Source organism: Galleria mellonella, unplaced genomic scaffold (genome assembly GCF_026898425.1).
Source record: "Galleria mellonella isolate WM207_F2 unplaced genomic scaffold, CSIRO_AGI_GalMel_v1 utg65, whole genome shotgun sequence".
NCBI classification, from domain to species: Eukaryota; Metazoa; Arthropoda; class Insecta; order Lepidoptera; family Pyralidae; genus Galleria; species Galleria mellonella.
In genome coordinates this window covers 5,807,001-5,825,675 of record NW_026442138.1, presented here as the reverse complement: position 1 = coordinate 5,825,675, position 18,675 = coordinate 5,807,001, and the positions used below count along the sequence as shown (strand labels likewise).

Genomic DNA, 18,675 nt, shown 5'->3' with positions numbered 1-18,675 from the left:
ATATTTATTCTAAATTTAATATTTTTTTATTAATATGTAATTATATATTTGTGTTTTCTTTTTTAATATATCTATTAGTTTTACACTTTAATAAAAGTATTATATTTTAATAATAAACTGATCGCAACCAAAAATATAGTCATAGACTTGCTAAAATCTATATTACGAACGTTACTTCATATTTTAGCGGAAATCAATGGATAGTAATTTTACTAATAAAATTTTATTAATTATATATTTATAATTCCACATTAAGAAATTACCAGTAAAGATATAATTTTATCCTATTAATAGTCATATTAATTTCTTTTAAATATATTTCTTATTTATTTTAAAAGTATGCATATTGGACAACTGAACATTTCTATCTCCATCTATTTTCAGAATTAGGTACTTTTGTATGAGTGTAGCGTTTTCGCAGCAAATCAGTGATGATAGTCTTTTAGTTTAATTTTTGTAAATTGATCGTTTCCCAATAGTGGAAAAGGGCACAGAAACACATAATTATTTCTGTGGAAGTGAAACGGCTCAAAACAATATTGCGTTTGACGTTAAAATGCGTTCAGTTCTAGAGTCGAAACGAATGGTGAGCGATGGCGAGAATACGGTGATAGATTTTTGGTGTTAAATTTTGCTCCGTGTCATCACCGCCTTACTTTTCGCTTACTTTTCAAAAGGATAGTATACGTTCTGAATCGTCGTTTCAAGTGCTAATATAGTCGAATCTTTAATTATTTTGGACGATTATTATAGAGAAATATATTGTGATTGACGACCGGCTGATATTACACGAGGCTTGTATGTATATGCGACTGCTGCCTTCTGAATCGTGACACGCCTCAGAAAATACACCTAAATTTGTGAATCGAATTAATCCTTTTTGTTATTGTATCATTTTGGTGATAAAGACGTTTTAAAATTACGTAACTGTTGTGGAATCTGAAGTGTATAAAGAATGGCCTGAGTGTGACCACTCCATTACCGTCATGTGTGACGAAGGAATGTTTGTTTAGGCTCTAATATTGTGCTACTATTTTACGGGAAGTGCGCGTTCGTCTCGTGGACTGGGCCGGATCATGAATCTGCCTGAATCAAAACAAGCTTCGCATTAATCGCACTTGACCTATTGTCATTCAGGACACTTTTAAATTGCCAAAATGTCTTCGGGAACGTTTGTGGACAGGATTGATCCTTTCGCCAAGCGGTCGCTGAAGAAAAAGACTAAGAAGTCTCAAGGTTCATCTCGGTATCGTAATACGCAAGATGTTGAACTCCAAGCACTACCATTACTGAAAGGTGAGTAAGCCCTAATATACATCTGTTCACAATAGTCTACAGATTTTTATTATTATATACAAAATCATCTACTATGTTTACATGCAGTGTTTTGTTCTTTTTAATTGATTTACCACTTTTACTGTGGTGCATAATTTAATATCATTAAATGTATGAGAGCTGCTATATAATGCACAAAACACCTCCCTTAATGGTATCTGACCAAAAATATTGCCTATAAGCCTACCTATAAATTATTTATGAAATATTTTTTGATCATCACTGTGAAATCTTATGAAAAAATTAATGATATTTTAAAATGATATTGATAATGATGTTTTCTTACTGTTTTACTTTACTTATTTATATTGTCATTTATTAAAGAAATTTCTTTAGAAATATATGTTTGTTATTGTCACTGAATAATAGAACACTCCTTGGCCACAAATAAATGGCATTAAATATCTTATATGTTTTATTTTATATTCACACCTATTTTATTTTTCAAAAATATAAACCACACTATTCTTATGAATACATTAACATAACATTAAAAATAATAATGTATATAAGTAGAAGCCTTGTTAGATAACCTAAATTATATTAATATCCTATATTATTATACCATTATTTCTACCATATCCCCTGTACCACTTTGAGCAATTTTTTTTATATATTTTTTACTATTTAATAAGAAACCCTAACATTATTGTTGCATATAGTCCAATATTTGGGTTTTATGCTATTGTTTTTAAAAATTTAAAGAATAGCAAGTGAACACAATATATAGTTCTAGTATAGTAATTTCCTAAAATAAAACATGAGTCATGCAACCCTTTCTGTTCCTGAAAGGTACCTAAGTACTAGACATTGATGTATTAAATATTTACTTTTTCACACATATATATATTATGTAGAATAAAAATATCAAGATTAGTATGTGTGTTAAAAATAGCCTTTCTTAGTTGAGAGATCAAGTCTTTATGACTGGGACATATTGTGTGACTATGATAAAAAGTAATGTTTTATATCCTTTATGTCCAGTACTATATGTAGGCAAAATGTAATGATGATTGGTTGAGCCATTTAAATTATTAGCAAAAAATAGCAAATAAATACACACACAAACACATATGCACACACATATATATATAAATAAGATTATACATAATATTCATACCATATCTACATAATCTGCCTGATTATTTCCTTAAGTATCTAATTAAGTTTAATATTTAATGTAGTTATTTTATTAATATAAATTTGATTATAATCAATGTTTCATTAAAAGCATAATTTTATCATTCTATATATGAATTTGTGAAAGTAGAAGTTATAATCTGCTTTTCTATTCTTGGTACAATTAGTAAAGAATTTTAACATGTCTTTATTATATTTAATACTAAAAATAAAATAGAAAAGTAATACCTCAATTTTATTTTGTACAACCTAGATTCACAAACAAGGTAATGATTCACTTGATGAAAACTGATACTGTGATACCCATATTACACCCATACTGAAATACAGCCATACAAACACAGCTGTTTTATGAAACTAATGCAAAAAGAAATATTTTAACTTTTTTTTTTATTTACAGTAAAAGGACATACTAAATTTCTACTAATTGTGCTAACTCTAAAAATAATGCAAAGGCATATGCTAAATTATTTATGAATATAAATGTATAATCTTGGTCTTATATGAATCATATTAGAAAATTAAAAAAAACTGCTTCATTCCATTTATTCCATATATAGGTAATGCAGTAGGTTACTTAAGGTTTATCAGTGTTTTATAAGGCTAATATCAAATTGAAAGCCATTTAAAAATAAAATAGCATTACTTAGATGGCAATAAATATATTGTATTTTCTTTTTCTCTTGCATTGCATCCAGGTACAAAGTAGAATAAATTGGGTTAATTTATTCTTAAAATATTAGTTAATATAAAAGGATAACTTGTTAGTCAATGTTTAACAAGTATTATTTATAAATTGACCAAAATAAATTTCAAGTGGCTCAGGTAGTGCAATTTATACAATATGTTCTCTCTACTTTGATTGGAGGATTTCCTAATTAATAATATATAAATAAAAGTAAATATATGTTTAAAATCTTACACCAGTTTTTATGTGTATTTTTTTTTTATTTTCTAATAGATTTTATCATTTCTGATTTATTTTATAATTATTGCCTAGTATAACACATACACATACAGAGAGAGAGACAAATGGGTGAAAATAATAAAAAAAAAATTGCATTTGTGACAAATTGTAAAATGAGATAACCTCCAACAACTTATTTAAATTATTGATGGTTTGTAAGAAGTGACTCCAAATTTGTTCCATTCATGTGTTCCGACATCTGTATTCTCACATATCATACATATTTATATGGTCCCTCTCAAAACAAATTTTATATAATTAATATTTATTAACAAAAAAGTAGATTAAGTATTTACTTAAAAACAGGTAGGTATTAAGTGTGAAGAATAAAATAAATTTATTACTTTTTTTTATAAAATTTTCATTATTATCTTAGTTACTGGGAAGGAGTATAAAAAATATGGAATAGTACAAATGGTTGCTACAGTATTTATTATTATTATAAATTATTTAAAATAAATACTTTTTCTGACTTTTATTTTAAGCATGTAATTTGTAAAAAGCAGTAGACAAAGATGTCCCATATCATACAAACATGAAACACCTATTTAAACTATGTTAAAACTGTAGCATATTTTGTATTATATTGTTAAAATATATATTATTTGTTTTCAGATGTTCCCAGCAGCGAACAAGAAGAGTTGTTTATACGCAAGCTGCGACAATGCTGTGTTGCTTTTGACTTCATGGATCCTGTTGCCGACCTGAAGGGGAAGGAAATCAAACGTGCCACACTCAATGAGCTTGTTGAGTATATTACTGGTGGTCGCGGGGTGCTCACCGAGCCTGTCTACCCAGAGATTATCAAAATGGTAATTGATATATTTTTCCATTTTAAGCAGTTAATCCACCCACTCCATATGAAAATTTTGTTACTGTTACAAAAATAGACACATATTTTTCTAACTTATTGCCTGATTGTAAGAAGTTATAAATCTGTGTTATTCCAAACCAAGATTTTGTCCATGTTGACAGAATATATTGATTAACTTAGATATAAACTAGATTATGTCTCTTTTTGTCTTAAATGCTGTGTGCAAATAAGGTTACTGACAACTGATCAAGCCATTGTGACACCAAGAGATAGATAAGGAACTTACTTTTAGATATACAGGGTTAAATGAAATCATAATCTTTAGCCGTATGTAACATTTAGAATCTTCCCATGCTTTAGAACATATTAATACAGAAATTTCGTGGATCAAATATTACAGATTACAAAAATTTTTAGTCTCCTATACTAATTTAACAGTTGAACGTGTTCTATTAATAGAGAAGGTTAAAAATTTTTTCCTTTTAGACAAGTGTTTCTTTGGTGGAAATATTCAGTTTCGATAATCAATTTCGATGTCACCTGTATAATATTAGTAATGATAATATTGCATTGAATAATCAAATACTTGTTAAAGTATTTTATATTTATAAAGTATTTTTATAAGTAAAGGCTTTTGTGATAATTAGTTATTTTTAAATGATCAATTTAGTAAGAAATTAAATTATGGTTTTTAGGGTTCCGTACCTTCAAAGAAAAAACGGAACCCTTATAGGATCACTTCGTAGGCTGTCTATCCGCCCGTCCTACCGTTTGTGAGAACCCCTTTTTCTCAGGAACGCGTGGAGATATCAAATTAAAATTAATATCATATATTCAGGTCTGCAATCTCTTAAAGCAGTGAAAAAGCTTCGAAATCGACGCAATCAAAAGATACGGCCGTTTATATTCCATTTATATCGCATGTTTTGACATTTGCAAAGGGAATCACAATCTATGGGGTACATTTTCTATTACTTGTACTACATTCAAAGTCATGTAGTACAAGTAATAGAAAAATTCCGAAAATTGCAAATTTGTAGTTATTTCATAAAAAAAAAACATGTTTGTTAAATTGATGATTTTTGTATGGAACCCTCGTTGAGTGCTAGTCTGACTCATATTTAACCGGCTTTTTTTTTACTTTTGTTTATTAATTGCGTTTACTTAAAATAGTGTCTTATTGTCGAGCCTTAACATAAAGTAATTGACGGCCGAGTGATATTGGTAAGATAAAGCAGAGTTCTTTCCAAGTGATTTTGATGGATCGACGTGCAAACTGAATCCGTTTTAGGTATACGAGGCTGTTGATTATTTGAGTAGTGATATACTAAATAATAAATAATAATGAATAAATCATACTGCACACTCTAGTTTAAAACTAAATGAGCTTGTACTAGGCATACTACACAGATGATGGATAGATACTTGTTTGGAAATATTATACATAGATACGAGTAATAAGTAGATAATTACAGACAGATTATACTCGCAACCAATGATTTATATTTTGCGGTGATCGAATTCGTAACCAACGGAATGTAATGGTGCTAAACAACCACCGTGCTCCTCAGGACAATGTTAATAAGAAATATAGAATTATAAATCGTACTAAAACTTATAATGTAAATATAAGTCTAAACGTAAGAACAGTTAGATCTAATCCACCTAGTGATCCTATAAATAAATAACGCAGTTTGTACTAAGCAGTAGTTGAACACATTTCTCAAGAAATCTTTTTTTTTTTTACGATAAACTTCCAGGACAACTTAATTTCCACCTACCAAGATGGATAGATACATAGCTGGATATCTAATTTATTAATCGCATCCATAAATTCAACTCGTGCGGTATTTTTTTTTTAAACTTAAAAAGAAATGTACATAATGATTTTTATTAATAAAAAAGCTACAATGTCTCATAATTTCCATTTACTTCATTGTCATATTGCAAATTGCTGTTATTTCTTCAACACTAAAAAGAGCCTGACTCATCCGTCTGTAGTGGTTTGAAACATCAGCGTAACACAACCCCTTTGTTATGTCGTAATAATTGATTTGGTGGTTTAATTATCTTCAAATTAATTTATTCTTAGGTACTTTATTCTTAGTAATATATAGAAATGAAAAAATTTGTAAAGATCTTTTCACATCTTTAATTTCTTAACTAATATTAATATATAGTTTTATAGGGGTACAGTAATTATGGTTTTAGAACTGGGCTCCTAAATAGGTTAATATAATAACCTGTGTTAAGGGCCCACAGCCTCAACCCCCTTTAGTATTATGGGGAAAATAATATTGATAATAGAGTAACTACAACAAAGCTGTATACATAATTTAACAATTAAAATTTGGATGTTTAAGACTGTACTAGCATTTTTAATGATTTTATGTACTTGGGATGTGTTGTTTGACAATATTAGCTTAATTGTGTCGTTTTCTGCCCCAAATACTATGCACTCAATACTAAATTTAGTTCTAAATATATACTAACACCCTTATTCAGAAAAACGTCAAACCTCCCATAAACCTATTTTTAAATATTTCTAAGTTTATTTTTTATAAATAAAGGAGTAAATTTATATTTATATTATTCAGATTTGTAATATTAGTACGGATTAACAGTTTGTTTTATGTATAAGTTAGTACATAGATGAACAATCTATACTTATTGTTTTCTCACAATTCACAAGGGTAAAGACGCGGATACAACTGATACTTATCATAAGCCCTCCATAATTGATGATGTCTTGCACTCATAACGTAGAAAATTTCGTTGGTTCTGGAGATTACTATAGTCATGTGGTGTGATCATCGATAATTTCCCAAATACTACCCTTTATTGCTTATTGTCATAAAATCATTCATTATAATAAATTAAGTTTTTTTTTTTTTTTTTAAAATACAATTATGCCCATAGACGGCAATAAAACTTATTAATGTCGAAATTGGCAAGAATTCGTCGAAATACACTTCGATTGTTTTATAACAAATTTTTATTATATCTATATTATCTGTATATAAATAAAACAAAGACGGGTTAGTTACAATATTTATAACTCTAAAATGGCTAGACAGATTATTATTATTATTATTAGACGGATATTCTATGATTTTTTTTCGATGGGTGAAAATGGAATGGTAACCCGCCTGCGCTAACGGGATACGCTGGCGGAGCACCAGTGAAGGGTGATAGATGAGAATGAAAACAGGCCAGTTAACCCATCATAATGAATTCATCAGGAATTAACCATAATAGTTTCTAGAGGGAACCGCGAGGAGGTCGACCTGGTTGGGTAGCAATCGGGTTCTAGTTCTAGTAGTCCCAATTACTAACAATCTCTTTCCCCCGATATTCTATGATTTGTTAAATTCGTCTTCGCCCTAAATAACAGAATAACTATTTAAAATTGGAAAAATTCACGTAAAAAAAATACAGAAAAAGTTACTTTAGAAAGATATCCAAATACATAGAAAATACTCGCTAAACGGTATTCACTACATTCGTTAACTGTTAGGCGGTACGAAGTTCGCCGGGTCAGCTAGTTTTACTTTAAAAGAAAGGATAATTGTGTGTAGTTCATCACATAAACAATTTTCGTCGAGAAACAGTACCTCATTTGAATTCGATAAAGTCGTGATCTCGTCTAGTGATCAACCTAGTCGAAATATTGACTGAAGTAAATACTTTATTTATCATTAAATAATTATTGTTGACATTTTAACCGCTCCGGTCCAATTTATCTAACAAAAGTTGTCATGCCTTTAGCGCCATATGGGATTTACTCGACGACAAGCTCGTGTTTTACTGTTTATTTAAATTCCTACTGAATTAGCACAGAAATAAAATAGAGATAAAATGTAAATCAAAAGTTTATATTATTTTGGTTTTCTTAGAAATATTTAAAAAAATTAACAATATAAAATTATTGATTATTTTATATCCGGTCTTTGGAGGTAGCCTGTATTCAGCAATGTATATTAATATGGTTGGAACAATGCTGATGAAGTAGTTAGTTTTATGGATTTCCTTAGAAATATATTTTTATATAATTTTGTCCTGTAAGTGTATTTTATTATGATTCTCCTATTAAATGAATGAACATTTTGCTCATCTGATTAACGCTGACATCACTTTAATTATATTATATATATTTTCTATTTTTTGTCTTTTCATCCCACAAATACTTATACGAGATATCGAAATTCGCTATTGAACAGTTTTATTTACAATATTGTGAGAGAATACATTTTCTTTACAACAGAGTAAACAGATATTGTTTTAGATAAACTTATACAATAGATAAACTTATGCTTAAATATTTTTTCTATTAATGGTTTGTTGATTACGCGGCCTTCGTCGGGAATTGTTCGTTAATAAGGTCGAGTAATAAAATAATATTGTTTCTGAAGTTGTGATCAGCAGTGAAGTTATTAAAAAAGAACCGAAGTTACTTCTTGCTTCAACAAGAAATACATATGATCATTTTTTTTTTAACAAATGAAATGCTCCTAATGTGGACATTTAAACTAATAAGCAAAGATTTACTTCTAATTATTTAAAGCAAGTATGAGTGCTGGCCTCAATAGATATTTACTGAAGTTTAGCAATGGATTCATAGATTATACTAGTCATGAACTTGTCTCGTTTGTAATGTAAAATATCGCGTAATATAAAATAGCTTATCTGATTATCAACTTAGTTCGCATTTTGCAAATCTCAGATTAGTCTCGACTAGGTGAATCATTCACATTCAAATTCGACTACATGAAGCTAATACTAAATATCAATCTTACGGGATTTTTATACCCGCTGGTAGAATATATAAAACTATATATAGCATGGCATAAAACTTTTATAAGTTACATCAGAATCCTATTAAAATTATATATGCGAAAGTTGGTAAGGTTGGATGGATGTTTGTTATTTTTTCATGCAAAAACTACTGAACGAATTTAAATGAAATTTAGTAAATAAGTAGGTTACATCCTAACTTGTACATAGGATATTTTATGTATTAATTCACCCGTGCAAAGGTACAGGAAGTAGCCAGTAAAAATATAATTATGAAAGATCTTAAAAAAAACACTTTATCACTTTTAAACTTAGTTTGTAAATTATGGAATTTTTTATTATATTTCGGATTCACCTTATATTTTAGTACTTGTCACCGATATATCTATATATCGGCGTCTATCAGCAATGACGCTACAATAAAATGTTATCTCACTTGTTTATTAACTAGATCTCGGCCAACTTGTTCCGCACTCTGCCGCCAAGTGAAAATCCTGATTTCGATCCTGAGGAAGATGATCCTACTTTGGAGGCTTCATGGCCGCATCTTCAACTAGTCTACGAGTTCTTCTTGCGCTTCCTCGAGTCAACTGACTTTCAACCCACTATTGGCAAGAAAGTAATTGATCAAAAATTTGTATTGCAGGTAACTATCACTTTATACCTTTTTATTGCATTATATATGTAAGCACGTTTTTTAGTCGAGATGAGGTCCAGAAATATAAACAGGGTATAGTTTATAATACGAATAATTATTTATATATATAAAGATAATATTTTTTTTATTAAAGTTTAAGGATTTTAAATAAATTAATCGTATATTAATTTATCTGTAATTTATCAATTAATGTGCGATTATTTTAAATTGCACATTTATTTTAAATTATTTTTATTTAATTTAAATACTCATTGTGTCATCAATTTTAGAAACATATTAAAAAAAATATTTTTGCTTTATGGCCGTAATCCTAAATGGAGTAGTTAGAGGCCATTATATGACTGTTGCCGTGGTAAACAAATGACTTGCCCACCTTCAGTATGCGATCATTGTTCAATGAAAATAACATCCAGTACAGATTCGTCAATAAATTAATTTGCTACATCAATCTAAATGCCTGTGTTTGAATTTGTTACATTTAAATATTGGTACTAGGCATGTTATTATTAGTTACAGTAAACTGTAGAAAACTAGTCAAAAAGAAGAACTAATTGACTTGACATCTGTACTAGTGATCCGGTCTGGCTTCACACGGGTAGATAGAATGTTTGAAGACTATATATAACCTTAATACCTACTCGCTGATAATAATGTAAATTTCTATAGGTGGAAAGAATTAAAATCAATTGAGTATTTTTTATTTTATCCGTTACAAACAAACAATCAAATTTTTCCTCCTTATGTTTAGTATTGATATAGATTAACTATTCGGGCGGCTTAGACCTCGTTATTTTATTTAATACCATAAGTACGTAAACGAATGCCTCTGACTGTTCCATTAGGAATTATAGTTGTGAGCATATTTACTTTTTTTTATACTGGACATCTGACTCGGCTTCGTACGGGTAAATAGAATTTTCAAAAATAGTATGTTATTGCCTATGTTATTTGCTGATAATGTAGGTGAAAGAATTTTTAAATTTTGTTACATAGTTTTTAAGTTTATCCATTGCAGTAAAATTTTTCCTCTTTATAATTTTAGTATAGAACATAAATTTATACGTAAGCGAATAGCATTTTGTATGATCTACGCTCGTAAACGGTATCGTCAGTTGCTCTTGCAATGGCTTTATCTATTAAGGTACGGAGTTCTAAAATGGTCAAATAGATGTACTTACATAGAATAAAGACTATCGTATTATGCTAATTTGCGATATTATCAATCTGTGCTTAAAAATTGTTTGATTTTAGTCTTGTAATTGTATTTAAAAAAAATCGACTTCACTTTACGATAACTACTTGTTTTAATTTTATGACTTTGGTTCAAATATGTTATTGGTTTATGTGTTGTGCGTGAGATTATCTGCAGTTTTTTAAAGTAGACATAGAGACTAAAACACAGTATAAGTGCAAACAGCCTATATCGAAAGGTCATATCAAATATCGTAATCACGTAGATCTGTCAAGATAAAGCTACTACCTAGTTCAGGAAATTATTTCGAATTTGAAGAACGAGCAGGAAATTTATCTAGATAAATTCTTAAAACAGACTCTAGAGTCTGTTTCAATAAAACTTAGTGAAAATATGAAGAAAAATTATTTGACCCGACCGATCATAAATAGTCTGCTGATATTTAATAGTGGTACTAAGAAAAAATATATTTAATTGTTTTAATGTTTAGATTTGTTTATTAGTTTTATTTCGAGAGTGTTTATATAATAATATAAAACAATTATTAACCATGTGGTCCCAGAATAGAGTAGGCCACCCCTTTCTTTCCCGAGGGTGTTGTAAGAGGCAACTAAGGGAACTTAACGGTCGAGGAAGGGAGAGTAGCGTCCTCCTTGAAACATCTCTAAAAGCCTAACTGCGATTGCCAACCCGCACGCCAAGCGTGGCAATAACTGTCACAACTTCTCTTATGTTCAGCAGTGGACAGTTAACGTCTGAAATAAAAAAAAATATAATAAAAAAAAATTTGTAACACAGCGACTACATACATTTATTTCATCACATTATCAAATAATTTAAAAGGGATGGTAGTTTGTCATTTGTATGTGAAGTGTATGTAAATGTTATAGTGGTGTTAATTATTGTCATCTCCACGTTTCATTTTCGGCCCGCTTGTAACGTATTTACCTTTTATATTTTAATGTCATTATTATTTTTATTGCACTCGACGCTAGTAATATTAGAATTGAACCTTTTCTTGAATTGAATATCCAGATAAATTTTGTTCTAATATTCCTTTTATATTTGTAGCTTTTAGATTTGTTTGATTCGGAAGATCCACGCGAGCGCGACTTCCTGAAAACGGTGCTCCATCGTATATATGGAAAGTTCTTGGGGTTGCGCGCCTTCATACGAAAACAAATCAACAACATTTTCCTACGATTTGTTTATGAAACCGAACATTTCAATGGCGTGGGAGAGTTGCTAGAAATATTGGGCAGGTGAGTACAATATACGTATTTTAAGTAGAATAAAATTTATTATATTTATTTATATGTCGACTGCAAATAGATACGGGAAAAGGTCAGGAAGATGATAGATTATATTTATTTATTCAGTTATATCTGTCATCTATAGCATCATAATATTTAAATATACAATAAGACTGTATATATGCACTGGTAGATACTACATAATATATTTATAAGAATACATAAATTGATTTGGTCGCAAATTAATGTGTAAAACAAGTGTAAAAGACAAATAATCGTTGAAAACATTTTATTACAAATCTTTTAAATGGTTACTAGGGATTGAAAAATGGATAATTCTTACGAACTCATGCACAATTAACCAGTTATTATATGATTTTTTGTTGAGAAATTTAAAAAAATCTGCATTAATGTAGTATCTATATCAATGCTTATTAGCTATATGATTTATGACAATAGTGATTTTAATTACTTACCTATTATTATTGTTATCTGGTATCTATTTATGATTGTACATACCATAAGATAAGGATGTGTTATACAAGATACTAATTGCTAAAATTATAAAATATTAATCAGATATGATTTGTGATGTGTTCTGTAGGTAGCATTCGGTAGATATCATGGTTATAAGCACTATGATCAATGATTTAGTTAGCAAATTCAAACTTACAATTTTTTCTTAAAAACATATTGTGTCTAAACAGAACAACGGCTATTTTTATATATATAAACTGTATTATAACCGTCGCTTCTCTTACGATTATAGCATAACAACAACTCTAGTACTTATTGAACATAGTTCTCTAATTATTGAATTGACACTAGTTCAGTCTCATGTCGTAGTCATATTGATTAACACATATATCTGTAACACACTGTTATGTATGAGTGCGATATTATAATATTGCGATCTTGCGAAATGTCGCACTGTGGTATAAAATTGCATAAGTTTGCCTTTTTGTAATTCTGTCCAGATGATTTGATAAAATGACAATCACATAAATAGGCTTGTTTCTATAATAATATATTGGTAACTACTATTGTCTTTCTTGTGTAAATGGTTAGTTTTCAGTTGGCCCGTCTAACAAATATGACAATTATAAAATAAAATTGTTTAAGATTCAATTTATATAATATTACCGCAGTATGGAGAGTCATTAAACGTGTATTTAATGCGGTTGATCTCGTATCGCGAAACCCGATATAACAAATAAAATATTGGTTTAAATTAAAATTTGTATCTTCAAAATAGTCAATTTTTATCATGCAGTATTTACACAGACGTGGGACAATTTGTTCGTGGTCAAAATTTCCCTTTATGTAACAACACACCTATAATTATATTTACGCTCGTTGTGCAAGTTGTTTGCATGGCTGTGTTTCGGTTTGAAGGGTGGGATATGGCAGTGAATTTACAGGGTACAGAGGAATGGCAACGCATGAGGGGCGAAGTATCATGGGCGAAACAATGTACTCTGTTATATCCATGGTACTGCTCATGTCTATAGGCGACGGTTACCATTTTCCATCAAGTGGACCGTCAGCTTGTTTGTCATTCTAAGTTGCATAAAAACAAATCCGTGGACTGTCCAACGTTTGCGCAGGCCTGTAGACCTTCCTATTTTGACCACTCATTGAAGTCAAATAAAAAATGCAAATAATTGATTTGAATTTAGTTAAGGGTTAATTCAACAACTTTACTATTGTTCTATCGATATTTGGACCATTGGATAGACGGCTTACAGCATTAGTAATGATTATGAATGGGCTGGAGAGCTGTCGGTTGCTCACTGAAATCGAGACTAACAAATTTTTTGTATTGTATTCTTTTACAGTATAATAAATGGATTCGCTCTACCTCTGAAGAGTGAGCACAAACAATTTTTGGTAAAAGTACTGCTACCATTGCACAAGGTGAAGTGCCTCTCGCTGTACCATGCGCAGCTCGCGTACTGTGTGGTGCAATTCCTGGAGAAGGATGCCACGCTCACCGAGCCTGTGGTGCGCGGATTACTCAAGTTTTGGCCCAAAACGTGCTCGCAAAAAGAGGTAATTTTTTTTATAAGCACTAGATGTACTTAATATTTCTGCTTTAAGTGTTTTTGTATCATAATTAATATAGTTTAGACGTAAGTTTAAAAAATAATAAAAATAAGGTGTAAATATTAACTAAACTACTTCAAGGTCGAAAAAAATATACTAATAAGTCTAGTGGGTTTTATTTCTCTATTAAATATTCTTCAATTCCTCAAGTAATTGAATATGTAATTACATTTTACAAATAATGTAGATTCACGCCATGATTTACAATTATAAAATGTATTAATAAAGCTATTTTTTATTTAATTGAGCATCCTATTTATCTTCACGTCAAATCCTTAGTAATATAGGCAGGGAGGAATGTGTACCAAAAACCTTTTCACAATACTTGCATTTATTTATTAAAAAAAATGGGACAAACTTAAATTGTATTCTTTTTGAGGTAACATTATTTTTAGTTTTATATTAACACAAATACTTAGATTGTAAGGGTAAAGAAGTATAGATGAATTATGCATATCAAGTCTCAAACAAATAAAAATTCAATTCCATTGTTTTTAGGTAATGTTCCTGGGTGAAATTGAGGAAATCTTGGACGTGATTGAGCCGGCTCAGTTTGCGAAAATTCAAGAGATTTTATTCAGGCAAATAGCAAAATGTGTATCCAGTCCACACTTTCAGGTAACTTTTATTACAAGTGATTCAACTTGAAGGAGATATTAATATTTTCTCATTTCTTATATGCCAAAGCATTCATTATTATCAATGAAACTTTTAAACGTAAAAAAGAATATAAAAGAATAAATTTTTATTGACTTTCAAAAGTATCTCATCTCATATCGCAATCTCTTGAGCTACTTTAACACTGTTTAGATTTATCTCGTAACGACTTTTTTTTCAATCTCATTTCGCGCCCTGTATTGAAATTTGCATTATATTTAATTTGTGTTCACATTGATGCTTTGTCGCGCACTATTTATTCTTATTAAGCATCATCTGAAAGTAAGAGGTTCTCATATCATATTATCTGAATATTTCGTATTTTAGTAACAGTGTCGCCAATTCTGAATCGATTTTGGTAATAATTTTTCTAATAGTATTTGCTCTCATGTTGGTCCCGTGTTAATTTTGTAAAGTTTGGTCCTGCTTCTTTTCTGTGCAAAGTAAAATCCTCCTTGTTGCAAAATAATATTCAAATATTTCAATGTAATGTACCCACAAAACATTTTGCAGGTAATCAGTATGTTTTGTCACGATCGAACTCGCCGTTTTTTGTGGTGAAAAATATACTCGATTTATAATTTTGTTTGCCCCTATGGTTCACCTCGCATCTCATCCCTAATTGAAGAATCCTATCAAGCTATAATTGCCCAGTTAATACTTCATGTCGAATGAAACATTTTTAGGTGGCAGAAAGAGCGCTCTATTTTTGGAACAACGAATACATTATGTCCTTGATGGAAGAGAACAACCACGTGATCATGCCAATAATGTTCCCCGCGCTGTACCGTATCAGCAAGGAGCACTGGAATCAGACGATTGTCGCCCTTGTCTACAACGTCCTCAAAACCTTTATGGAGATGAACTCGAAACTCTTTGATGAGCTCACTGCTAGCTATAAAGCGGAAAGGCAGAAGTGAGTAATAATAAATTAAATATGTATATATCAGAAGCTATAACTATAAACTATAACTGGCAATTTTATTTAAGTCACTTAGAGTAAAAATTATCCAATATGTTATCTATTCGGATATTAAGTATGATTAACAAATATTCAAACAATATCATTTTATTTATAGATTTTCAAAAGATCACCTCTAAATTTAGAAGGAATAAAGAATGTTAATTAACATATTTAGATCGACTATATAGTATTATTTGTTTTTATTCATCATTTTATTGGTTTCTAAACTTCATCTTCAGGCATATTACAAGGAAAAAAAAAACAGTAAAAGAAAGTACAAGTATTTTGAATAATATAATATAGTCAGTACAATAGAGTTACATTAAGAAATCACAACACAGACATTGAATTACAAATATATTTGTATTTATGATCAGATTTTTTATATTTTCAGTATGATTCATGTGTTTGAAAAATTTAAGTAATAAGTTTTCTGAATTAGTTTAGTTTTGATGTTCTTAATATTAAATTCAAACATTTTGTAACATTATTTATACTATATATGGCAAACAAATTGTGAGCCATCAGCTTATTTGGCATTCATTGATAGTACAAATAAGTTTACATAAAAAATAGTAGTAGATTAACTATTTAATGAAAAGTGATAATCGTCATCTATAGACATGAACAGTACCATCAATATCAAATAATATATTGTGACAACATATGGATGCCCTCTTCTGATGCTGTTACTGTGTTGATTAGGATGTTATTCATTCATAGTTGATAATTTTACTGGTCGCTTACATTTAGACTTTATTCCATTAGGAGAACCAAATTATTGGTTATTTACTCTATATTGATAGTTATTTTCGGATTACATTTTTTATTATGTTAAGACACAATTATTAAATACAGATATTTGTTAATAATATTATAATAATATGGAACTCATACTCTAATATTTTCATTTGAGAATTTATAAAAGAATTAAAAATAAAAATATTTATCATTTATTGTCATCTCCGGGCCAGTACTTTTATCAGCTGATATATCATTTCATTCTTCTATTGTCATTTTACCAACCCGCGGACAAAATCTTCGGAAACTTGTGTTTAGTAGTGGACAGTAAACAGTTGATATGATAATATCGTTTCATTAGAAACCCATCTCGAAATTAACGAGTATTATACTTGGCATCACCCCAGGCAAATATTATAATAAAGAAAGTTGAAAATATTTAAATAAATATTAGAATATAAGAATTCCATATGTTAATATTTCTATAATTTAAATATTAATAAAAATTTTATTGTTTGTTGTCCTATAGAGAGAAGAAACGCGAGAAAGAGCGTGACGAGCTGTGGAAGCGGCTGGGCGAGTTGGAGATCAGCCACAAGCGGCAGCAGGCGGCGGGCGGCGCCGCCAAGTGATGCTCCCCTTCCACACCCTCCATCCCAACCGCCACTTAGACTAATATACGCGCTATTTTATTTTCAGTTATGTATTCATATTTTCTATTCGATTACATCTTTGTTAACGACGTTATTAATTTTTTATACCTCTAATGATTCTTGGTTAGCGTATACGTACCTCGGTCTGTGTTTGTTTGTAGATTCGGTTCGCTCACGAGCTCCCGTCAGGCCGCGGCCGCGGCCCCGGCTGCGCTCGATCTCGTTCGGCGTACCCTAACATTAAAAGTTACTGATAGTGCTACGATGTGTCCACGACCCTTGTGCACCATTATCCTGTATTTAATATGTCATATGTTTACGTCAAGTACCACCATTTACTTTAGGGTTTTTTAATATTGTTAAATTGTTTAAATAAGTTAAAGTTGTATGTATTATTGATGCATGATCGATTGTACTGCATAATGGATCACCGATAACTGTATTAATCGGGCACCCAGCTTTCGGCTGAATATAATTGTACAAAAAATAATAGAGAAATTTGATGATGTTATTTGTTTAGTCCGACGGGCCGACGCGGCGCCCAAACCTATGGACGGCGCTGCATCGGCCCGTCCCGTAGATCGTTGTATGAACTTTCATTTCAAAATTAGATGCTCGATTCTAAAATGTAATTTCGTCCTACTATCATTTTGTATAGTTACATAGTGTAAATAGGCATTTATTTATTATAAATTTATAGCGATGTGATTTTTATACATAGCTGCGGGAGTGGGACACTACTAATTGAACGATCGACTAGAGCGAACTGGAGACTATTCATGTATCGTGCATACAGTATCCAACTAAAACGTTAATTTGATAATATTGGAGTAGACGATTCTGTAAAAGTAGTTATAATAATTTATAAGGGAATAGTCATTAATTTGTATGATATTAATGTAGCCAGACATTTAATTTTTATCCTCACTTTTGTAGAGCGCGGCGGGTGACCGCGCCCGCGCCTCTGTATATACTATACGCGCCGCGACCACTGCGTATGTATGTATGTACACTATGCAGATGTTTGTTATGTAAAATGTATTAACATTGCAAAAATTATATATGATCTTATATATAAATTACTATTATAGAACACAGTATGGAAATAAAAAAGTTGACTCACATGAATTGAATTCTTTAAGTATATGTAAGCGTAGGCGCCCCGCGGCGATTTGTAGTGAGCGCCGGCCTCGCTCGTCCGACTCTCACCCACTGTCCTCCGGAGCTAACGTTCCCCCTAGTGGTTACTCAGCGCAAACGCCATTGGAAATACACAACAAATTTTCACATTACTCAGTTTTTCATTTCTTTATTAAGGCCTAATTCATATATTGTGTAATATATGCAACAAGAGAATATTCAGAAAGATATTTATTATTAAACCCATCCTCAAATCTGATA

The 18,675-nt window shown here is 30.3% G+C and overlaps 1 protein-coding gene across 1 annotated transcript; it reads left to right on the top strand.

Annotated features, from left to right (window-relative positions):
• Positions 1–385: 385 nt before the first annotated feature.
• Positions 386–18,566, top strand: LOC113519902 (serine/threonine-protein phosphatase 2A 56 kDa regulatory subunit epsilon isoform). Its single transcript, XM_026905123.3, has 8 exons — positions 386–1,296; positions 4,058–4,254; positions 9,502–9,696; positions 11,972–12,162; positions 13,992–14,205; positions 14,758–14,877; positions 15,603–15,832; positions 17,151–18,566. The coding sequence occupies exons 1-8, from the start codon at positions 1,158–1,160 to the stop codon at positions 17,251–17,253; spliced, it is 1,389 nt and encodes a 462-aa protein (XP_026760924.1). The 5' UTR covers positions 386–1,157; the 3' UTR covers positions 17,254–18,566.
• The last annotated feature ends 109 nt before the right edge of the window (positions 18,567–18,675 follow it).